The 24,200-nt window shown below is 49.5% G+C and overlaps 1 protein-coding gene across 1 annotated transcript in view; it reads left to right on the top strand.

Moving 5' to 3' along the window:
• The first annotated feature begins 237 nt into the window (after positions 1–237).
• The window catches only part of TMEM63A (transmembrane protein 63A), a 31,545-nt gene continuing 7,582 nt past the window's right edge, over positions 238–24,200 (top strand). Inside the window, exons 1-13 of the mRNA XM_049776441.1 lie at positions 238–488; positions 2,012–2,091; positions 4,909–4,972; positions 6,529–6,566; positions 11,700–11,842; positions 12,769–12,820; positions 13,114–13,222; positions 14,358–14,431; positions 17,458–17,538; positions 17,761–17,884; positions 17,973–18,106; positions 19,341–19,478; positions 21,095–21,248. Coding sequence (XP_049632398.1) covers positions 297–488; positions 2,012–2,091; positions 4,909–4,972; positions 6,529–6,566; positions 11,700–11,842; positions 12,769–12,820; positions 13,114–13,222; positions 14,358–14,431; positions 17,458–17,538; positions 17,761–17,884; positions 17,973–18,106; positions 19,341–19,478; positions 21,095–21,248 — 1,383 coding nt within the window. The 5' untranslated portion in view covers positions 238–296. The remainder of the gene's footprint in view (positions 489–2,011; positions 2,092–4,908; positions 4,973–6,528; positions 6,567–11,699; positions 11,843–12,768; positions 12,821–13,113; positions 13,223–14,357; positions 14,432–17,457; positions 17,539–17,760; positions 17,885–17,972; positions 18,107–19,340; positions 19,479–21,094; positions 21,249–24,200) is intronic.

Raw genomic sequence — 24,200 nt, 5'->3', positions numbered from 1 at the left:
CCTAGAAGCAGTAGCCCTAGAGGCTATGGGGCCCTGTCCTGCCTTTCTCTCCTAAACCCACTCTGCTAGTGTCCTGGACAGGCCATCTGCTCCATCCATCTGACTCTGACACTGGCCACAATGGAGCTATTCTCTGCAGACTGCCTGGCACGCGGGGTCCCGGTATCTGTGTTTCCAGTGACAACTCCTCACACCCCACCCCTCGCCCAGAGGAGAGCCCCCCTTGGGGGCAGCATCTGGGGAGACTGCAAAGCATTGGCACCCTGACCCCCTGCCCGGCCCGTTCTCCAGGGAAGATGACAGTGCCCACGTCCCTGCCCCTGGACCTGTGGCAGTCCCAAGCTGTATCCGTCCGTGAGCGCCTGGGCCTCGGGCAGCCATCCAAGGATGTCTACTGCTACAACTCGGCCCAGAATAGCACCGTGCTCCAGGGGGTCACTTTCGGGGGTGTCCCAACTGTCCTCCTCATAGACGTCTGCTGTTTCCTGGTAAGCACCCTGAGAATCATGGCTCCCCACTCACATCTGTGTGTGGCAACTCTGCCCTCCAGTGAATTCTGGGGAACTTGGATGCAAGACCAACCCTGCCTGAGTTCTAGTCCCTTTGGTAGTCCCCTCTGGCCTCAGAGACTGGGCAAGAGCCCAAGGCTGAGCAGCCTGGATTGGGAAGGGCAGGCAGGTGAGGGTAGGTGGTGCTCACAGAGGAGGGAGGGCTGGTGATATTCCCTGTCATCTGGGGAAGGTTAGAGTTGGGGTCCAGTGGGAGTCTGGAGAAGGAAGGAAGGTAGATACAGAGCCTGGAGATGAGAAGGTCTCTTCCCAGGGGAGCACCCTGAGTGGAGGGGATATTGCAAGATGTTTGTTGTAGGAAGGGATGGAGCGATAATACAGTAGATAGGGCATTTTCTTGCATGGTACTGACCTGGGTTCTATGCCCAGCACCACATATGGTCCCCCAGGAATAATTCCTGAGTGCAGAGCCAGGAATAAGCCCTGAGCAGTGGGTGTGGTCCATAAAACAAATGCAAGCCAAACCAAAACAAAAAGCTGAGTGGCACATGAGTAGCCCAAGGTCTTAGCAGCTGCCAGAGCAGGTGGCAGCTACTCCGGGACTCCTTTGTGGTTATCCTGCTACATGACTCACCAGCCTTAGACAACATGGCGCCAACTTCCTCATCAGGCTTTCAAACAGTTCCTGGGAACTCAGCCCCTCTAGGCATCAGGCCTCCCAGATTCCCTGTAGAACCCAGCCCATACTGAGCCACCCCCCATATCTGAGGGATAGAGCTCTGTCTGCCTGAGCCCTGAAGGGGACCCCCTAGCAGAGGGTCAGTGGCAGGAACAGGTCTAAGCACTTGCCCTGGTAAAGGGGAAAGAATTCTAGACTAAGATTATAGAACGCAGAGGAATTTGAGAGCCCTTTGTCCTTGTCCTTGGACACCCCAGTGCTCCACTACAGGCAGGCTGCATGGGGAGGGGCTCTGCTAACTTAATTCTTTGTTTGGGGAGGGGGAGGGAGGAGTTGGCCCACACCCGGTCATGTTCAGTCCTGCTCAGAAGTGACTCCTGATGGTGCCTGGGGAACATAAGTGATACCAGAGACCAAACTAGAATTGGCTGAATGCAAGGCAAGCTCTTTACCCCCTGGGCTATCACTTTAGCCCCTGCACTGTTGGTTCTTTAATGAATGGAATACCCCATAGAGAGAAAGCCTGTTCTCCAGCAGGGACTTTTGTGCTCAGGGCTCAGGGCCAAGGAAAGATGCCACTGTCCAGCCACCAGATCCAGAATATGACTATCTGGGCATCAGCCTGAGGGTGCCAGTGAAGGGGTGCACAAAGCATGGGACCATTAAGCTGTGTGGCAATGGCAGGCCGGTCCCTCTGAGCTCAGTGACCACCAATATGTTCTAGCTTTGCTGTCTAGGCAGGTGGTTTTACCCAAGAGATACCTGTCTCTTCTCGGCAGCAATCACCCAATGGGCTTTTACTTGGTATCTCTTTTACTTTCAGCTGTTAATATTGGTGTTTTCTTTCATAAGAAGAAGATTCTGGGATTATGGCCGCATTGCTCTTGTATCAGAAAGAAACAGGTAAAGAATTTCTATCATCTTGAGAGAGAGAGAATATGTATGTATGTGTATGTGTGAGAGAGAGAGACAGAAAAAGAGATAGGCAGAAAGAGAGAGAGAGTGTGTGTGTATATGCTTGTATGTGATGTGGGCTGGGACACATGAACCCACATTGAATTTACCTATACATGACCTGACATGTTCACCAAGAGTATTGGTGTACTGGTCCTGTACCGAAAGTCATGTCCTCCCTGTCTGAACCCACCTCAGCCTTCATACTCTTGCTGTGCCTATGAGGAAAAACAGCACTCACATGCCAGCTCTTTGCTGGGGTTTCTGGCTGAAAAACTTAGCTTCAAGCTGGCAGGAAACTCATTGCTTTAGGTTCTTGGGGCTTTCATCATCAGGAAGAAGATGCAAGAGTGCAGGTGCAAGAGTGGAGTGTCTGTGAAGTCAGTGAGCACAGGGCTGAGGAGAGCTCGGCCCTCTCTCCTGGCCCACACTGACTGGTGGCCCCTACCTCCACCTGTGTTGGGCGAGTCTGTTCAAAGCCTAAAGTCTGTGGCCAAACAATGAGTCCTTCCCACTCCACCCTGAGCATTCATTTCAGTCAGCTGGAGAGGAAATATAATTCTAGATCTGCACAACTGGAATTTCCAGCTGTAGCACACACCAGGGCTTGTGTTGAATGTAGCAATAGGAAGTGAGTTTAAGTGGGTCTGGCCCTGACTGTCTTACCTCACACCTCTCCCTGACACCCTACCTGCTCCTGATTCCACAGACACCTCCTCAGTGAAAAGTGCCTGTGAGGAAGTGGAGTATCCCCCCACCAGTCACTGTTCTGGCAGTTACTAAAGTGGTGGGTGTCCAATGTAGTAGAGGTGGTGGGGCCCCTTAGCTTAACTGAGCTTGGGTCTCAGGCAGCATATGAGGAATCTTTGGGGGCAAAGTTACCACCCAGAGGGTTCTCTTTTTTGTTTATATTTTGTTTATTGGGCCACATCTGATAACACTCACTGGTTACTCCTGAATCTGCACTCATAAATCACTCCAGGTAGGTTCTGGGAACCATGTGGGATGCTGGAGATTGAACCTGGGTTGGCCAAGTGCAAAGGAAACACCCTATCCGCTGTGCTATCACTCTGGCCCAAGTGGGAGAAAAGCTTGGACTACAGAAGAATGGCCCTCTCTTTGGATATGTGATCTTGATCAGGCTCCCAAACTTATTGGGGTTGGTTTCCCTGCCCTGTTATCCCTGGGGGATAAGATACCAGGGTACGGGGCCGGAGAGATAGCATGGAGGTAAGGCATTTGCCTTTCATGCAGGGGGTCATCGGTTCGAATCCCGGTGTCCCATATGGTCCCCCGTGCCTGCCAGGAGCAATTTCTGAGCGTGGAGCCAGGAATAACCCCTGAGCACTGCCGGGTGTGACCCAAAAACCACAAAAAAAAAAAAAAAAGAAGATACCAGGGTACTATGAAATTTGAATAAGACAGAGAAGAAGACTTTATAGGTTAGTATTCAGTGTATAGTGCTGGAGTGATAGGACAGGGTTAGGGCACTTGCTTGCAGGTAGCTGACCTGGATTAAATCCTTGGCATCCCATATGGTTCCCTGAGCACTGCCAGGAGTGATTCCTGTGTTTAGAGCTGAGAGTAACACCTGATCATCGCTGGGTGTGGCCCCAAACCCCAAAACTAAATTCAATGTGTCTCTTACCAGGATAAATAGAACCAGGGGCTGGGAAGCTGGTGCTAGAGGTAAGGTGTCTGCCTTGCAAGCGCTAGCGAAGGGCGGACTGCAGTTCGATTACCAGTGTCTCATATGGTCCCCCCAAGCCAGGGGCGATTTCTGAGCGTATAGCCAGGAATAACCCGAGTGTCATACGGGTGTTGCCCAAAAACCAAAAAAAAAAAAAAAAAAAGAGAGAGAGAGAGAAATAGAACCAGAGAGAAGGAAAACAAACAAAAAGTGAACAAATCACAAACATCTTGATGATTTCCAGTGTGAGGGCTGGATTTACAGGCTAATAAAGGAACTTAAAATTCTGTTTTCCGGGTCCTGAGAGATAGCACAGCGGTAGGGCATTTGCCTTGCAAGCAGCTGATCCAGGACGGACAGTGGTTCGAATCCCTGCATCTCATATGATCCCCCTTGCCTGCCAGGCGTGATTTCTGAGCTCAGAGCCAGGAGTAACCCCTAAGCACTGCCGGGTGTGCCCCCCGCCCCCAATTCTGTTTTCCTTTTATTTAAAATGAACATGTTGTGGCTTTTTTTTTCTTTTGGTTCTGGTATTGGAATGCTATTTATTAATGGTGGCCCACAGGCTGTGGAATCCCATAAAAACAATGTATAGTTGCTAATGCTACTTGTTTTGTTTTGGGGGTCAACACCTGACATTGCTGAGATGTGTGTGGAGGGCTTCTTTTATTCTTCTGAAATGGAACCCAGACCTCTGGCATGCTAAGCAGTGTTCTTCCCATTGCCCCAGACATTTTTCTTTTTCAGTGATTCACAGAATCCTTACATCCTGCAATGCCTTAGATTTGACAAAATCCAGATCTTAGTCCAAGTTTTACTCTCTATGCTTAGAAATATAAAAGATTAATAGATTGGTTCTGAGGTTTAGAGTTATGGGGCCCAAAGGTCTCTCCAAGTCTTTCAAGCCTCAGAATGGTCATTGTCCTGGTCTATATTTTCCACAGGGTGAGTATATCATGCCCCAACTGTTGAAAACGTTAGTCTCAAGTTCTAAGAGGCAGCCAGATGCTGGAGATAAATTTTTAGACTTAAAAGAGAATTTCTGTTTCTGCCTGTTTTCCCCTGTGTGTTTCTAGCGAGTCCAGATTCCAGAGATTGTCTTCTTCCTCTTCTGGGCAACAGGACTTTGAAAACGAGCTGGTTGGTATCACAGAGACAGTTGTGCCTGGGATTGGGGTGTTCGGGGTAGAGGGGTGTGGGGGTAGTGGCAATAAATGGGGGTGGGCTGCTGGTCTTCTGTTCCATCATTACCCTAGAAACTATGCCTTGAGTCACAAGTGCTGGCGAGAGCTGCTTTCTCCATCTGAACTTGACGCCTGTACTTGGGAAATTCCACAGGGAGGATGACAGCTGGGTGCTGCAGTTCCTGAAACTCGCATGAACTCCCAAGCCACACTCTTTCGGTCCTAGCCCTGATCTTTATCATGCGGGCAGCTTTGTGGGACAGTTAATAATTGACTGACCTACTGGCTTCGGAGCCCACTGTGGGCAGGAGCCCAACCTTATCCAATCCTGTTTCCCACCTGATGTTAGGAGATGCCTAGTAATTGTTGAATGAAGCACAAATATTTGTCTTTCCCAGTGTGTAACCTTCCAGCTTTAGGGCATATGGAAGTTAAGAGATGCCATCAGGAAGGTGGAGGCAGATAGTACAGTGAGCAAAGCATTTGCCTTGCATGCAGTTGATCCAGGTTTGATCTGCAGCACCCCATTTAGTCTCCTGAGTCCCACCACAAGTGATGACTGAACCCAGAACTAGGAGTAAAACCTGAGCACTGACAGGTGTGGCACCAACACAAATAAAAGAGATGTAATTGGGTTGCACTGGAGGCTGGAGAGATATTGCCACAGGCTGGAGTGCATAGTTTGTGTGTGGGAGGCCAGGTTTCCTGGCACTGCATGGTCCCCTGAGTACTGCCAGAGGGGGGACCCCCAGCACTGAAATGGGGATGACCTCTGTGTCCTGCTGGTTGTGACCCAAAAACAAAAGGAAGGAAGGAGAAAGAAAAAGGAAGGAAGGAAGGAAGGAAAGAAGAGAGAAAGATAGATGTGAGCCAGAGAGATAGCATGGAGGTAGGGCATTTGCCTTGCATGCAGAAGGACGGTGGTTCGAATCTCAGCATCTTATATGGTTCCCTGAGCCTGGCAGGAGTGATTTCTGAGTGCAGAGCCAGGAGTAACCCCTGAGTGCTGCCAGGTGTGACCCAAAACCCAAAACCCCCAAAAAAAGAAAAAAGAAAGAAAAGAGAGAGGGAAGAAGGGATGGAGGGAGGGAGAGAAAAAGAGAGGGAAGGAAGAAAGAGAGAGGAAAATGTCAAGCTCTACTTTCCCCTTTAAACTCCATGGCAGGGCCCATCCAGTTGTTGCTCTGGTTCCTCTGATGTCCAAAACTCAGTCATATTGAAACAAGATTTCAGAAATCCACATCTGCCTGCTTCTTCAGCACTGTCCTGAGCTTTCTTCAGCTATGCATTTGGATTTCATGATTGCCCCTTGTGCAATTGCACAGATCTTCCAAAATTTGAGACCAGTGTGTATATTTGGGAGGGCTGAGAGTGATGCAGGCTTGAGGACACATGAGGCAAAGGGGTAGCCAGTTGAATGTGGGGCTATTTTCCATAGCAGGTGAGATGAGCAGTTGATTGCTAAGGGCAATGATTAGCGGCAGGAAAGTAATCGCCTTCTCTCTCTTCCAGGGATGCTGTCCCTGGCTGACTGCCATCTTCCGCTTGCAGTAAGTAGAGGCCCTGGCTGGTCTGTTGGGGGGCTGTTTGGGAGGATTTGTCTAGGGGTTCGTCTGATTAGTAAGGAAGAGCCCAGGTGTCTGGTCCTGAGGCGGGGTCTCTTGAAGCCTTTCCAATTCTGGTCCAAAATGGTGATTGGCTGAAAATACATGTGTCCAGGCAGCCCCCCACACATCCACATAAGCTAATTCAAGCTTGCTTGAATTTGTTTTGTTTTGTTTTGTTTTTTGGGCCACACCCGGCGGTGCTCAGGGGTTACTCCTGGCTGTCTGCTCAGAAATAGCTCCTGGCAGGCACAGGGGACCATATGGGACACCGGGATTTGAACCAACCACCTTTGGTCCTGGATCGGCTGCTTGCAAGGCAAACGTCGCTGTGCTATCTCTCCGGGCCCTCTGACAGATATATTTATTTTGAGTTTCAGGGTGGCCATCTCTGATGGTACACAGGTTGCTCCTGGCTCTGTGCTCAGGAATCACTTCTGGCAGGCTCAGGGAACCATATGGAATACCAGGGATCCAACCTGGGCCTGCCTTGTGTAAGGCAAAAGTCCTACCTGCTGTACTGCCACTCTGGCCCTTGATATATTTAGATGGAAGCCATTTCTGGGCCATTTTACCAGTGAATAGCACAGAAAATAATAGCTGTTGCTTTTATGCTATGAGTTCATTTGGTGCCAAGTTTTCTGCTTTTCAAAGATCAGGGCCTGGCCAGAGAGATGACTCAACTGGCTAGGCACATACTTTATATGTGAGAGATCTGTGTTTGATCCCTGGCACTGTAAGATCCCCTGAGGCTTGCTGGAAACAAACCCCAAGCCCTGAGCTAGGACCAGCCACTAAACAAAAACAACTGAAAAAAGTGGGGCCCTATAGAGAGAAATGCTGAAAGAGGTGCCTAGTGATCAGAATACTGACCCCCAGTCAGACCTGCTGAGTTCCATGGCAGCTGGGAAGCCTTTTTTTTTTCTTTTTTAGAAACCATCTTGAGCAGATAAAGTTACTTACATAGCATGAAGATGAGAACAATACTAGTCAATACACTATGATCATGCTCCTTTTCAGAGATGCTGAAATATGGAAAGGAAATCCTACAAATGATGAAACATGCTAGTTGTAGGGCATTGGGCCTGTTTCCACAGCACCAAAGGGGTCAAAAATTGAAACTTGTTGGACTGAAGCAATAGCACAGTGGTAGGGGGTTTGCCTTGCATGCAGCCAACACAGGACAGACCCTGCTTCAAATTTCAGCATCCCATATGGTCCCCTGAGCTTGCCAGGAGCGACTTCTGAGCATAGAGTCAGGAGTAACCCCTGAGCGCTGCTGGGTGTGACCCAGAAACCAAAAAACAAATGCAACTGCTTGGGCTGGAGCAATAGTACAGTGGGTAGGTTGTTCGCCTTGCATGCAGTCAACCTGGGTTCAATCTCCAGCACCACATATGGTCCCCTAAGCCCACCAGGTATTCCTGAGCACTGCTGGTTGTGAAGTCCTTCTCAAAAAAAAAAGGGAAGGAAGGATGGAAGGAAGGAAGGATGGATGGAAGGAAGGAAGGAAGGAAAGAAGGAAGGAAGGAAGGAAGGAAGGAAGGAAGGAAGGAAGGAAGGAAGGAAGGAAATTGCACTTGTTCTACCTAATTCAGATAAATTAACAATATGTGTGAGATGCCACGAGTGGCCCTTAAGCACCACTAGTTGTGGATTCTCCCTTGTCACCAATACATATGGGAGAGTAGCTTTTAGGGATGTTGTTCTTAGAGGAACTGGCAGGAAGCAGAAGCAGCCAGCGAACTGGTGAGCAGGAGGGAGCAGAAAGGGGTTCAAGGAAGGGAGAAAAGATCAGTGAAAGCCTATCAGTCAGCCTCACCCCTTCCTGCTCCCGCAAAATCACATCACATGGTTCATTGATACTGAAGTCAGATAAATGAAATAATCAGTTAAGAGTCCAGAGCAATGGCTCATGGGCTGGAACACAAGCTTTACATTCAGGAGCCCTGTGTCAGATCCCTAATACTACATGGTCCCTTAAGCATTGCCAGGAGTAACTGCCCCCTGAGCACTGGTCTGGGAGTTGCCCCTGAGCACGACCAGGTCTGGCCTGAAAAGCAAACACAGATTAGCAAGAAAAGATGAAGCAATTATCTTTTGACCACTGGAAGATGCTCATGGCTGTTTCGCTTTGACCAGCCCCTGTCCTTGGACATTCCCCTGACCTCAGCCAGCCAGGACCAGGGCAAATCAGAAGTATGAGCCCATTGTTCTCAGGAGCAGCTGAGCCCAGCAGGTTTGTGCTGTGTTCTGGATCCATAGCCTGTATGTATTCCCTGACCTGCTGTGATCCTGTCCCACCTCCCTTCTCTGGGTCAGTACACAGGGATGCCCTGTGTTCTCTGGCGATTCTAGTACCTCTACAGGTGGCTGGCAGTGTTTCATCCCTTCTGGTCCTGAAAACACTACCCTTTGACTTTCTGAAGCTGCAATTAAATATTAACGGCCTATCGGGGCCAACACAGCAACTGACATTTCAGAAGGCTTCTCCTTTTCCTTCCCAGTAGCCTTCCCCAGTGAGAGGAAGTCATAGAAAAGTTTGGTTCAGAGTTGAGCACCTGTTGGTTTCAATTTTTGTGTAAATATTTTTTGTTTGGTTTGGGGCCACACCAGGTGGTGCTCAGGACCTACTCCTGGCTTTGTACACTCTTGGGGGTGCTCAGGGAACCCTGCAAGGTGCTGAGGATTGAGCCTGGGCCTGTCATTTGCAAGACAGGCACCTTACCTGATATACTACCTCTTTGGGCCCATGATTATTTTTGTTTTACTTGTTTATTATTTTATTTGAATGCATGCTCATAGGACAGGTGCTTTTGGCACTCAGTTTTTCTTTTTCTTTTCTTTTTTTTTTTTTTTTGAACTTGGAAATGCCTATTTTATTTGGCATTCAGTTTTTTTTTTTTCTTTTTGTTGTTGTTTGTTTTGGGACCACACCCGGCAGTGCTTAGGGGTTACTCCTGGCTATCTGCTCAGAAATAGCTCCTGGCAGGCACGGGGGACCATATGGGACACTGGGATTAGAACCAACCACCTTAGGTCCTGGATCAGCTGCTTGCAAGGCAAACACCGCTGTGCTATTTCTCTGGGCCTGGCATTCAGTTTTTCAACAATCCCACCACGCATGCAATCTTTCCTCTACCATTATCCCCAGTTTCCCTCTCATCTGCCCCTAAGCCAGCCCCTTTGGCAGGCACAAAATAATTTTGTTACAACTAAATGGCAATGGAATGATTTAAAAAAATACTTTAGTAAAAGAAAATTTGTGAAAATTGTCATATCCCACAGTGGAGTCATTAAATCACTGTATGAAGGTTTACCAAGCTGTTTGCTGTTAGTTGTTCTATGTTTTGTCTGGAGGTCTAAGTGACTTTAATGACACTTTCTCTTCTGACTTGGTACAACCCTACTGGGGTGTCATTGTTGAAGAATTTGGAGGTGATCCCAGAACTCCAGGATTTGTGAAGCTGGGCCATGAGCTGAGGTGGCAGCAGCTGTGGGACATAGGTGTGGTTGCCAGGGCTTCTGGAAGTACAGAGGTGAAGGGAGGCTGCCTGCCAACACTTCAAGAAGACCCCAGAGTTTTCAGCCCCCAAGCTGGCATACCTGGAGTTTTTGTCGGTTTGTTGTCTGCAGAAATTAGTTGTGCAGTGAGGAAGTTGGCTAGTAAAGTGGATGTGGAAGCTGGGATTTCAGCAGGGTGAAGACTGGGCCTGCCGTCCCCCACAAGGGTACCCTAGAGTTTTCAGCAGGAATACTTGCATAATCCATGGATTCTAGTGGCTTGCATCTCTTCTGAGAATAGTGAGTCTGTAGAACAAGGCTGATGCATTTACATGGTAGCGGCTGTGGGATATGGCTGTGGCTCTGTGAATATCTTTTTATAATCATGTTCTGTGTTCCTTTGATAGTTTAGTTAGACATGAGAACAGTGGCATAACGGGCACAGCTTTGCCCTGCAGATAAGCAGCCAAAAATGCTAGTTCTAGGAAGCTTGGCCATCTCCCAGACCCAAGCCTCTGCCAGCTCTGCTGAAGCAGCTGTGGCAACTGACATGGGGCAGCTTCATATATGCCCCAACCAGCTCCTGAGCAGACAAACCAGGGTCCACCATGGTCAGCTGATGCCAGCCTGTGCTTCAATTCTCAACTCTCCTCCCTGAGCTCTGCCTGGCCCAACTTTCCCAATACAGGGAGCCCCTTCTGGCAGCACAGAACTCTGCCTGTCAGAACTCAGAATTTCCAGTTACTACATGACTCAAAACCTCCAAACATATGGGAAGGGCAGAGCAGACCTTGTGGGCAGGGATCCAGGGCATGGCAGGAATCTGGCCTGTTACTGGTAGCTGAGGGGATTGGAGGCCAGGGTGGAGCTCTAACAGAATACACCCTAACTGTCTTCTCCTTTGGGGGAAACCTTCCAAGAAGTGTTCAGGGGGCCCAGGGTCCACAGGGATGGGCTGTTCAATACTCAGTTCCTTTGGTGAGTACCAGAGTTACTCTGACAAGATTTGGGGAACTCCAGGTTCACACCAAACAGTGCTTATGGGGCCACGTAGTTGAAGTCAAGGGTCCCCTGACTGGAGGTGTCTCCCTGGCCCTAGGAGCTCCACTCTGTACAGTGTTTTTGCAGGTTCATGGGATGGGATGGGGGATCAGTCTTTATAGACACACAGCCCTGCATGCAAAAGGGGCGTGGAAGTATCTAGAGACTGATTGTTCTGTGGCCTCTGGTGTGGAACAGACTGGAGCCCACCTCACAGCCCTTGTTCAGGCTGTAGATAGGTTCAGGGATGAGGCCTTGCCTTTCATATGGCTGATCTCAGTTTCACACTTGGCACTCCATGAGTCCCTTCAGCCCTGCCAAAAGGGAACCCTGAGCTCAGAGCCAGGAGTGAGCCCTGAGCATCACCAACAATTCTCTGTACAAGCAAAGCCAGCCAGGTGTTGTGTACCCATTTCTTCACTTGTTGAAGCAGGGAATCACCATAAGAGCCCCCTTGGGAGGGCCGTGAAGACAGAGGAGATGGGGTGCCAGGCCTCTCTCCCACTCACCCTCCTGTCTATGTGTCTTGAGCAGTGATGATCAAATCCTGGAATGGTGTGGGGAGGATGCCATCCACTACCTGTCCTTCCAGAGACACCTCATCTTCCTGCTGGTGGTTGTCAGCTGCTTGTCCCTGGCTGTCATCCTGCCCGTCAACCTTTCGGGAAACCTCCTGGGTAATGACCCTTGTCCTGGCTGGGGTGGGGGTGGGGGCCAGGCAGAGCAGCAACCCCAGGAAAAGGGTCTTGTAGACCACCCCAGTATTCCTGCTCAAAGTCAGATGTGAGCGTGCTGCAGACAGGGCACTTGCCTTGCACACAACTGATCTGGGTCTAATCTGCTGTGACACATATGATCCCCAAGTATCTCCAGGAGTGATCCTGAGTGCAGTACCAGGAGTACAGTCTTGTACGACCCCAAAACTAAACAAAAAAAAAATGATCAGTTGTGAGAAGGATTCATGGGTACTTCCTGAACTTTCCTCTTTTAGTAAAAATCTAGAGAAGTCCCTTAGTCAGGGCAGAGACTTGGGTCCCTAATATCCATTCCTGGTTCTAAGTTGGAGAGGGGAATAAAAAAAACAAAAACAAAAAAACAAAACAAAAACAAAAACAAAAAAAAACTCAAGACTGATTCCTTCCAAGGCTTTCTAAGATTTGTTTTGTGTTTTGCTGCCCTTACCCATGGGAAGGAGCCATGATTAGGGTAACTGCTGAGGTTGGGGTGCTCCAAGTTAAAGCCAGAGCTTGGAATACTATTTCCAGGGTACCCCAGGTGTCCAGCTTCCTCAGTGCCAGCCAACATCAATCTGCCTGCTAGTCTCTGTGGTTCCCAGTCATGATTTTTGAGCACAGCTCAAGATGACTAGGTTTCTCATGCGAATGGTACTGGAGTCTCCTGATATGAGGGACTGAAATTTTAGCTTTACCCCATGGAGGCTAAGTTGCTGAGAACTTTGCCTGAGAAAAGTGCCTGAGAACAGCGACTTTGGTTGACCTTTGATTTGTCTGAGCCTCCTCCATAGAGCCCCACAAAAACTGAGGCTGGTAGTACCCCTTGGTCTCCCAGGGCCCTGGGACTAAGCAGCTGTGCTTCTTTGCAGACAAAGACGCTTACAGTTTTGGGAGGACAACGATAGCCAACCTACAGACCAAGTGAGTGGTGGGCAGGAGGGCACAGAAGAGGACACCCAAAACCCAGGTCCTGACAGATGCTACTTTGCAGGAAGTTCTAGGGAAATTGGGATGGGGAATGTGTGATTTTGGAGGTCCTCTGGCTGACTGGAATTGGGGGGGGGGGCTCTTCAAACCTGTCCTTGTGGGCTGAAGGCCATTAACTGGGTTGAAGCCACTGGTCCTCAGCCTCTGCCATGAGAATCATCAAGCTCAGACCTTACTCCACCCCCTGCTGGGAGCAAAACCCTGACAAGGCTGTATCTTGCCCCCAGCAACAACCTCCTTTGGCTGCACACCATCTTCGCCATTATCTACCTCTTCCTCACTGTGGCCTTCATGCGCTGCCACACCCAGTCCATCAAGTACACAGAGGAGAACCCGGTAAGTGGGTCTGGGGTATGTGTGGGGACGGAGGGTTCTGCAGCACCTCCCCTTCTCTCGGAGTCCTTTGGTGCCTGAGTCCACATAGTCCCTCACCTTGTCATCTCTTGGTTATTGTTTGTGGCCTCACTTGGCTCTACTCAGACCTTACTCCTGGCTCTGTGCTCAGGGACCACTCCTGGTGAGACTCGGAGGACTATATATGGCATTATTCTTCTTGACTTCTCTGAGGTTCTTTGATTTTGTGTTGGAGTCTCCCAAGTAAGTAAGACTCCATTCCTGACAATTCTTGGTCAACTGGGCCAGTTGATTCAATGCTCAGGCACAGAGGTCCTGAGGGCCTCCAGACCACCCCCAGTGATACTTGGGGGAATCTTGAGTTCCCAGGGTTTGAACTGTGAGTCTTGGTACATGCCACTACATCCTTCACCACTGAGCTACCTCTTCTTCTCCATGTTGTTTTTTTGTTTGTTTGTTTTAGACTTTAGATATTTCCCTTCCAGTCTGTTAACTAGCTCTTAGATCTGTAGGTTCAGACTTGTAACAATTGATTCTAATAATGTCCCCTAAGTTGGATTGAGAGCCGCCTTCTCTCTCTGCATCCCCCAGCTTGAACAGGCAGAAGGTGATTCTTTGATAGCAGGTCCTCAGTCAATTGCTCCCAAATTACATCTTACAGTAAAAATGATGCCTGATGAGACCAGCTCCCTAGTGTTGCAGTGACGGAAGTTATTATATTTTTCTTGTACTGCGATGACATTACTCCTGGTTTCCAGCCTAGGTTCTCTAACCCACTCACTGTTATATCCCCTTTCCAAGCACTTCCCCCTCTTTTTCCTTCTTGGTCTCCTGACACCTAAGAGACTTCTGGAATTATTCAGAGCTCAAGAAACACACCTGGTGGTTTTCAAGGGTTAATATGTGGTTCCAGGGCTCAATCTAGGGTTGGCTGTGTACAAAGTAAGTGCCTTTACCCCTGTACATGCCTCATAAATGCATGACTTGGGCTATCCCCTAGGAAAGGGAGCACCTGAGCCTCCTGTGTCTTGTTTTCTTTTAGCAGGGAGGGGTGGGGACATATGCAAAAGTGACCTCTGCACACTTGTGTGGTGACTTTGTCCTTATGCTATTCCAGCAGGTGAGGCGGACACTGTTCATCACAGGACTCCCCAGAGAGGCTAGGAAGGAGACAGTGGAGAATCACTTCCGGTAGGAATGTGGGAACAGAAGGGGAGGAACATGACCAGCTCCAGGCAGGGCCAGTGTCATCTCCAGGGCTCAAAATCTTAGTGCACAGCTCTCTTCCTTTTACATCTCCGCTGAGATCTGCGAAGCACTGAGTGTCAGATGGCTGCCACATCTGGCTTCCCACTGGTGCTGGGGACATGCTCTGGCTGGAATGGTCTGTCTCCTCTCATGAACACAGCTTTATGGTGGGGGGGGGAGGGGAGAGAGAGAGAGAGAGAGAGAGAGAGAGAGAGAGAGAGAGAGAGAGAGAGAGAGAGAGAGAGAGAGAGAGAGGAGAGAGAGAGAAGAGAGAGAGAGAGAAAGAGAGAGAGAGAGAGAGAGAGAGAGAGAGAGAGAGAGAGAGAGAGAGAGAGAGAGAGAGAGAGAGATATGAAAAGGAGAGGAGGGAAGAAGAGGAGAGTCCAGGCCAGGTTGGCAGCAGAGGGGCCTGGAGCATGCGTGTAGTTGCTAATTTAGCTTAGCTGCTCCTCCAGATACCACACTACTCTCCCTGAGCTTAGGGTCGCCCTGCAGAGGGACACCCACATCAAAGACTCCTTCTCTGGAAGAAAGACACTGTGTGGACTGGGCCAGGAATGAGGGTCTCAGAGGAACATCAGAAGAGTATTGGTGAGGCAAGCAGGACCAGGAACCTTCCAGACCCTGGACAAAGGTTTTCTCCATCCCTTTGTTACCAATTCAGCAGGCACTACTTTCTCTGGGCTACGACAGCTTCGAGTCCCACTCACCTCTGCTGCTTACTGGGAACAGTGGCTGAAGAACTTAGTTGTCGAGCAGAATTGTGAAATGAATGTTTAAAGTGTATTCACACATTGATTGCTGGAAGTTTTTTTTTTCCCAGTTTCTTTAAAAGAGCCTTCCACCATTTGGAAACATAGTTCTACTTTAATATTTTTTGTTGCTTGTTTTGGGGAGTCATAGCTGACAAGAGTTTTTCCCACCTTGGCAGAACAAGAGCTTGGCACTTGTTATCTCTGGCCCCTAGATAGAAAGTCTCAGAGGGGAAAGATCCTTTCACTTCATATAAATTTGGACTCTCCTACCCGTGGAGCTTGGCCCAAGCACTCCTGCTGCCCATGGATGCTGCTGAGTATACGTGGAGCAGGGAAGTTTGTACTTGGATCTCTTTACCTGAACTCTTCCTGGGCCTGAAATAGACTTCTGATGACCTGATGACTGATGTCTAGGCTCCCTGGGCCTTAAATGAGCAACATCAAGGCCAAAGAAATAGCATGGAGGTAAGGCATTTGCCTTACATGAAGAAGGACAGTGGGTTCAAATCTCGCATCCCATATGGTCTCCCAAGCCTGCCAGGAGCAATTTCTGAGTGAAGAGCCAGGAGTAACAGTAACCCCTGAGCGCTGCTGGATGTGACCCAGAATCAATCAATCAAACAAACAAACAAACAAACAAAAAGCAACATCAGCACGTGGGCAGTACTGGAGTGCTGGGAATGGTTGATCTGAGCGTTGTAGTGGTTACCGAGTGCTGCATGGTGACAACAGACTTGGGTGCCTTTCCTGGCACAAACCATTGCTGTGAGACCCTGGCTCCAATTCATTTTAACTCCCCAGTCCCTGTTGTCCTCCTCTGCCCAGTGAAGACAACACAAAGGACGATCGCCCAGTTAGCACTTGGATAATGCCTATCCACTCTGAGCATAGATGCCACAGATGCCCAGGGACTCACCAGGACTATGATGCATGTGAGAAGTTTCCAGCTGAGCATCCTTAGGGCCAGAGTAATAGCGCAGCGGTAGGGCATTTGCCTTGCAGCGGCTGACCCAGGATGAACCTGTTTTTGTTTTTGTTTTTTTTTTTGGGGGGGGTCATATCCGGTGTCACTCAGGGGTTACTCCTGGCTCTATGCTCAGAAATTGTTCCTGGAAGGTGTGGGGGACCATATGGAATGCCGGGATTCGAACCACCATCCTGCATGCAGGGCAAACGCCCTACCTCTATGCTATCTCTCTGGCCCTGAACCTCAGTTTGATCCCCTGGCATCCCATATGGTCCCTCAAGCCAAAAATGATTTCTGAGCCCATAGCCAGGAGTAACTCCTGATCATCATTGGGTGTGGCCCCAAAAAACAAACAAATAAACAAAAAGATCAGTGACCTTCACAAAGGTCACAGACTGACCAGCATTTCAGTGAGGGTTCCAGGGAGTTGGGTCATAATAGAAAGAGCTCTATTGGCTTCTGTGCATTCAGAAGCCCTGGATTCAGTCCTGAACATCACATGGTACCCTGAGCACTATGCCAAGTATTGTCTAGTATAGTCCCCAAATCATTAGGTATGGTCTCCAAGCCAACTAAGCCATCCATCAGCAAAAAATAATTTTATTCCTTTGGCACAGAATAATAGACCATGCTCATTTTCCACATGAGAAGTGCCTGCTGCTCTACAGCCCAATTGTAGTTATAGCCCAGTTATAGTCAGTTGCAGGCAGTTACCTGGAGACTCTTGGGGGTTAGCGGGATAGTACAGAGAGTAGGACTTGTCTTGCATGCAGCTGACCTGGGTTTGATCTCCTGTACTCCATATGGCCCACCTCACCCCAAAACAAAATAAAAGGCTCTTTTGAGAGAGATGGTTTAGAAGCAGAAGCCCTGGACGAACCCCAGCACTTCATGGTCCCCTGAGCACCCTGAGGAGTGACCTTTCATTCTGAGCCTGGAGTTGTCCTTAAGCACGTCTGTAGCCTCCAAAACACACACACACACACACACACACACACACACACACACACACACACACACACTCACACTTACACGCAGTCACACACATATGCTTGTACAGCTCAACTTCTTTGTTTAAATTTCAAAATGTTCCCTCTTTGGTAAAAGGCAAAAAAATAAAGAGTTTTGTTCTGACACAGAAAGACCATCATGATTCCCATGCTTCGAGACATGGGGAGGCGTCTGTTCACTGGGGCATCTTTCCAATGACTGTCTTTGTCTCTGACCCCTCTCTCCACCCGGTACAGAGATGCGTACCCCACATGCGAGGTGGTGGAGGTCCAGCTGTGCTATGATGTGGCTACACTGATAGACCTGTGCAAGGAGAGGTAAGGAGCTGAGGTCTGGGCTGAACCAACTGCACCCCCTCATCCTGCTCCTCAGTGCCTGCCCCTTGGGGCCTCCTAGCTGGGAAGTGATAGGGATAGGGGTTGTTTCTGGCTCTTTCACATAGCTCAGCTGCAGGTTCTGAGGTGATTAATGATGGAATGGGGCAGGTGTCTTGCCATTGGGTATGACTGTGAACTTCGCTTTGCCCCCTGATCCCGCAGAAAGAAAATCGAAAAGAACCTGACATATTACACAAACCTGGAGACCAAGATGGGCCAGAGGACCCTCATCAACCCCAAGCCGTGTGGCCACTTCTGCTGCTGCGAAGTGCCAGGCTGTGAGCGGGTGAGATCCCAGCCTGGATGGGACCACGCCTGGCGGTTCCTGAGCTCCTGCTCACTCAGGGCCATCTCACAGCAGCATGTCCCCACAGGAAGATGCCATCGTCTACTACACACGCATGAGGGGTAGTTTGGTGGAGCGGATGGCCGAGGAAGAGCTCAGGGTCCAGTTCCAGCCCCTGGGGATGGCCTTTGTCACCTTCCAGGAGAAATCCATGGCCACCCTGTGAGTATGGACATGCCCCATATAGTCACCTCTGCTGGGGTGATTTGTAGTATTTCTGTGTACTTCCCTGGTGTAGGGGACACAGGCCTGGGAAGGCAGCCACCATACTCAGCTCCTTAGTTTGTGCTAACATGAATGTGGGGAATTCCACTTGAGCCACAGAAATCCTAGAAGGCCTCTGCGTCCCATGTCCTTCCTGCCTGTGAGAATGGAGACAAATGTCCTTCAGATTTCTGCTACAGAGCCATGGAGCTTTCCTTTCCTTTTCTTTGTTTTGTTTTGTTTTGTTTTTGGGTCACACTCGGCAGCACTCAGGGGTTATTCCTGCCTCTATGCTCAGAAATTGCTCCTGGCAGGCTCAGGGGACCATATGAGATGTCAGGATTTGAACCACTGACCTTCTGTATGCAAGGCAAATGCCTTACCTCCATGCTATCTCTCCAGCCTCCAGAACCATGGAGCTTTCAAGCATGTGCTTCTGTCTGCTATAAAGCAGGGTGCTGTGGCCAGGTTACCTCACCTCAGGAGCAACAGGGAGTGAGGGAAAGACAGGGCAGAGGGGAGGTGGCCAAGCAAAGGGCCTGGCCCATGTGGCTTGCTGGGGCACTGCAGCTGGACACGGGCATGGCTGTCCACAGATGTCAGACACAAGCATCCTACAGACCTGGCAGTGGGGCCTGTGGCCAAGAGCAGGCCCAGGGGCAGGGAAAGTGTGGCCTGAGACAGGAGTGGGAGCTGGTTGGGAGGAGTAGGAGGTGTGAAGATAGGATGGTGGGAGTCCCAAGGAGGAAACCGTGGTGTGGAGGGGATGGTCACTGGAGGCCTCATGAGGAGAGCAAGGGAAGATTGGGGCTTGGCCTGGTGGGAGGTCCAGTCTGCTGGGCAGCTTGGAGAGGCTAACCCAAGGTGGAATGGGGTGCGGGGACTGTTCAAGCGGGGGGGGGGGGTATCTCCGAGCCATGGCAGGATGACACCCCCCTACCCCCGAGTCAGAACACATTGGTCTCCTTTCCTATAAAATTTAGTAGTATCTGTTGCCTACACGGATGTGTAAGAATCAAACAAAACTTCCCTGTTGGGTGCCACATGTGAACTATGCCTTTTGAGTCTCAGGACAGTCCTGAGTGGTAATTAACTCCCGGGCACCATCAGTAATAAAGCCAGCAGTGTCCTGCAATGTAGGATGTGGGACTGGGGCCCATCTGTGTGCTCACACAGTCTGTGCTCCTGGCAGCATCCTGAAGGACTTCAATGCCTGCAAGTGCCAGGGCCTTCGGTGCCGCGGGGACACCCAGCCATCCTCCTACAGCAGCGAACTCTGCACCTCCAGGTGGACTGTGGCCTTTGCCACCTACCCCGAGGACATCTGCTGGTGAGCCCCAGGCTGGGAGGGTGGGCACAAGGCCTGGGCACCAGCTAGCTGATTCCCTGCCTCCTGGAAGCATAGGGGGGACCTGTGGTTGGGGAAATCCCTACACCTCTGGGGGTTTGGGGGCCCAGGTGGGGTCTGTGGTCTGCCTGTGAGTTCTCACTCGGCACTTCACTCAGGGTAACTCTCAGTATGAATGGAATGTGAGTTGCCGTTGCTGTTCTAAACTTTTTTTTTAGGGGCCAGAGAGATAGCACAGGGATTAAAGCACATGGCTAACCTGGGTATGATCTCTGGGACCACATAGGGTCCTCCAAGCCCTGCCAGTAGTAAGCCTGGAGTGCCTACTTCTATGGCCCCAAACTCAAAAGCAAAAACCAAATAAGTAAAACTTTTTGTTAGCCATATTGAGAAAGTCAGAGAAACTGAGAAATTTGGGGTTGGAGTCATAGTACAGTGGCCAGTGTGCTTGCTTTGTATGCAGCTGACCTGGGTTTGATCATCATCACTTTACATGGTCCCCCAAGCCAGGAGTGATCTCTAAGTGCAGCCAGGAATAAACTCTGAGCACTGCTGGATGCAGCTAAAAAGCAAACAAACAAAACCAAAAACCTGAAAAATTAAATCATATTTTAGATTTTGAGATATTATTATTCCAACATGTAGTCTGCTTTTGTTATTTTTAGATTCAGGTGTGTCTTAGAATCTTGGAAAGTGACTGTGTCACTCCTGGTGCACAGCTCAGTTGCACCAGCCACGCTGCAGAGTTTAGCAGCCTCAGGTAGCATGTGGCCACTGTATCAGATGCGCTAAGCTAAGCTGAGATCCAGCCTCCTCTCTGTCTGCTAATGAGCTCAGTGTGTCCAGTAGGCATCCAGCAAACATTAAGCAGTGGGGCTGACGGAGAGGGCACTTGGGTAAACTCTGGGAGCTCATTACCACTGGCTCTAGTTCAGTCTGTGATGGTTCTGCCCTTGACCATAGGCTTTGGTGAACTTGACTTTGGTGAACTTTGCTTGTTGGTCTATTCTTGGTGGAATAGAGAGGCTGAGGCATTTGCATCTGAGCCTGGTGTCTTTGTCTCTCACTCGCCACCTCTCAGCCAGAGCTCCCCTCAGAAGAATGTGCCCCAGGTCACAGCCTTTGCAGCTCTGCCTCAGAACTGCTGCGCTTGAACTTTACTTGGGCTGTGTGCATGCTTGTGGCATCTCCTGGGGTCTAGCTGGGTGAATCATGCGAATGATGAATGACCTTGTTTTCCCTTTGTGCTCACAAGGAGCCCAAATGCGAACTTCCAGTAGCTGAAGGTCAGTGCTTTAAGATTGTCTATACTTTTAGTTTTTGTTTTGGGGGTTATAGCTGGCTGTGCTCAGGGATCACTCCTGGTGGTACTTGGGACAATATAGGGTGCCGGGGATTGAACTGGAGTCAACTGCATGCAGGCACCTTCCCCGCCTATACTATGTCTCAGCACTTGACCATACTCTTGAGGCTGAGATGACTCCTCAGCCTGTCTGCTGCCTGCCGCCTGCCCTATGTCTCCCTACATCTCGGCAACGCTGGTGTGGAGGGCAGTGAGCTGGGTGTTGAGTCCATCTCCTCTGTGCTTTCCTCTGCAGGAAGAACCTTTCTATCCAGGGCTACCATTGGTGGCTGCAGTGGTTGGGCATCAACTTCATTCTCTTTGTGGGGTTGTTTTTCCTGACCACACCGTCTATCATCCTGTCCACCATGGACAAGTTCAACGTCACCAAACCCATCCATGCACTGAATGTGAGTGACTTTCTGCAGGGCCTATCCCAGAAAGGCTGATGATAAGTAGGCATGGTGGGTGGTAAAGATGTGGGGACTAAGGGTTATGAGAGGCACTGAGGCAAGGTGCTGTGTTACTCTGGCTGGCTGTGTCTTTAAGTCCAGAGCAGAGAGGCAGACCGCATTTATGATTATAATTTTATAGCAATGCTCTATGCTACTTCTCCAGTGGTCTGAGTGTCATGGTGGGGGACAGTTTGGGCTCTGTACTCAGGAGCATTTCTTGGCATTTCTCCAAAACAGACAGACCACATGCTGGGCCATAAAACATACCTCTGGGGCCAGAGAGATAGCACAGCAGTAGGCATTTGACTTGCACGTGGTTGACTCAGGACTGATCTGGGTCGGTTCCAAGTATGCTCAGGGAAACATAGTTGTGATAGGTATAGGACCGGGAATGGTTTCATGCCAGGAAAATGCCTTAACCCTGTAACCCCTTTCCTATCTCTCCAGCCCCTGAAAGTAGAATATTTATTTCTTTTCGGTACTGTATTTTCCGAAGTATAAGATGACTTTTTTTTTTTTGTTTTTTTTTTTTTTTTGGGCCACACCCGTAAGCTCAGGGGTTACTCCTGGCTATGCGCTCAGAAGTCGCTCCTGGCTTGGGGGACCATATGGGACACCGGGGGATCGAACCGCGGTCCGTCCTAGGCTAGTGCTGGCAAGGCAGGCACCTTACCTTTAGCGCCACCGCCCGGCCCCATAAGATGACTTTTTAACCCATGAAAAACTTCTTAAAAGTTGGGGGTTGTGGGCCCGGTGGTGGCGCTAAAGGTAAGGTGCGCCTGCCTTGCTTGCGCTAGCCTTGGACGGACCGCGTTCGATCCCCCGGTGTCCCATATGGTCCCCCAAGCCAGGAGCAACTTCTGAGCGCATAGCCAGGAGTAACCACTGAGCGTTACCGGGTGTGGCCCAAAAACCAAAAAAAAAAAAAAAAAAAAAGTTGGGGGTTGTGAGGCCAGAGATATAGCACAGAGGTAAGGCATTTGCCTCTAGCACCATCTTCCCGGCCCCGGGGGTTGTCTTATATGCTGGTATGCGGCATGCTGAAACTTACTCCAGCTCCAGGGATGAGTGATCTGCCCCCCTCTTACTGCCACATCCCATCCAGCTGCCAGGCGTCATCACTCAGTCCTCTGCTTGTCCTGATTCATCTTTCAGGGCACACAGAGGAGCTGAATTACCAAACGCTGCATCTCATCCAGCCGCCGGATATGCAGCTTTTTGGCTCTCAGTCCTCTGCTCAGCTTTTATGGGACACAGAGGAGGAGCTCTGTCTCCCTCTAGCTGTCCTATTAATCACTGCACCCCAGCTAGCTGCTCTTGGAGGAGTCCCCTGTCCCTGCTCTCAATGTAGATCACAATTAAAAAAATCACAGTCAGTGGGCCAGAGATAGCATGGAGGTAGGGTGTTTGCCTTGCATGCAGAAGGATGGTGGTTTGAATCCTGGCCCCCCATATGGTCCCCCAAGCCTGCCAGGAGCGATTTCTAAGTATAGAGCCAGGAGTTACCCCTGAGCCAAAAACAAAAGAACAAAAAACAAAGAAAAAAGTAAAAAATCACAGTTGGGGATGGAGTGGTGGCGCAAGTGATAAGGCTTCTGCCTTGCATGCTCTAGCCTAGGATGGACCGTGGTTCAATCCCCTGGCATCCCATATGGTCCCCCAAGTCAGGAGCGGTTTCTGAGCGCATAGCCAGGAATAACCCCTGAGCATCACTAGATGTGGCTGAAAAGCCAAAAAAAAAAAAATAATAATCATAGTCACTCACTACAAATGACAAATGTAAAATGATTGTTGGTACTCCAAAGTCTAGCTTTATTAAACATATACTGTTAACCTTTGAGGATTCTACTCTTTTTCTCTTAGGTTTTTTAATTTTCATTTGGCGTACATTAAAAGAGAGGTAATCTTATATGGCGAATACAGCCCAAACCTTATATTTTAACAGGAAAAGTAGGGGGTTGTCTTTTTTATTCTCCCCACCCCCCACCGGGGGGGGGTCATCTTTTATGCCCAGTCATCTTATACACCGGAAAATACAGTAGTTTTTGTGTGTGTATGTTTCGGGACTACAAACCAGTGTTCAGGATTTACTTTTGACTCTGCATTCAGGAATCACTCCTGGAAGTGCTTGGGGGTCTATATAGGGTGCCAGGGATCAAACTTAGGTCTGCTGTGTGCAAGGCAAGTGCCATATCCACTGTTCTACTGCACCAGCCCCAAAGTAGATTATTTCTATGAAATAGTTATAAGCTAAAATAATGTTAAGTGAAGACATGATTGCCATTAATCTATACAGAAAAATTGTTTATGTTCTCTGGTACAAAATAACTTATCTAGGGCTGGAGGATAGCACAATGGTACCGTATTTGCCTTACACGCAGCCAATTCACATTAAATTACACATAAAGCCTAGAAGCATACTAATAGACATAAAAGGAACATCATGAGAACGGCACTGCCTGTATGTTCTGCAGATGACTCTCAGTGCTCAGGGAGCTACAGTTCTAGACTGGCTGTTGCAAAACAAAGGCAGATGCTGCTTTTGCTTTGAGTTGCCATAAACACAAACTCCTCTTTGAATTTCTTTTGGCCAAAGGAGATGAGACTAATGTGAGTCTTTCGTTAAAGGAGTAAACTTTTTTTTTTTTGGGGCCACACCCGGTAACGCTCAGGGGTTACTCCTGGCTATGAGCTCAGAAGTTGCTCCTGGCTTGGGGGACCATATGGGACGCCGGGGATCGAACCGCGGTCCGTCCGTTCAAGGCTAGCGCAGGTAAGGCAGGCACCTTACCTCTTGCGCCACCGCCCGGCCCCAGGAGTAAACTTTTAAAAACTTTTAAAAAATAGGGGCCCTGGGGCCAAAGTGGTGATACAAGCGGTGGGGCATTTGTCTTGCACGCGCTGACA

This window comes from Suncus etruscus, chromosome 7, assembly GCF_024139225.1.
Source record: "Suncus etruscus isolate mSunEtr1 chromosome 7, mSunEtr1.pri.cur, whole genome shotgun sequence".
NCBI classification, from domain to species: Eukaryota; Metazoa; Chordata; class Mammalia; order Eulipotyphla; family Soricidae; genus Suncus; species Suncus etruscus.
The sequence above is the reverse complement of the archived record's forward strand: the minus strand, read 5'-3'. Positions and strand labels throughout refer to the sequence as shown.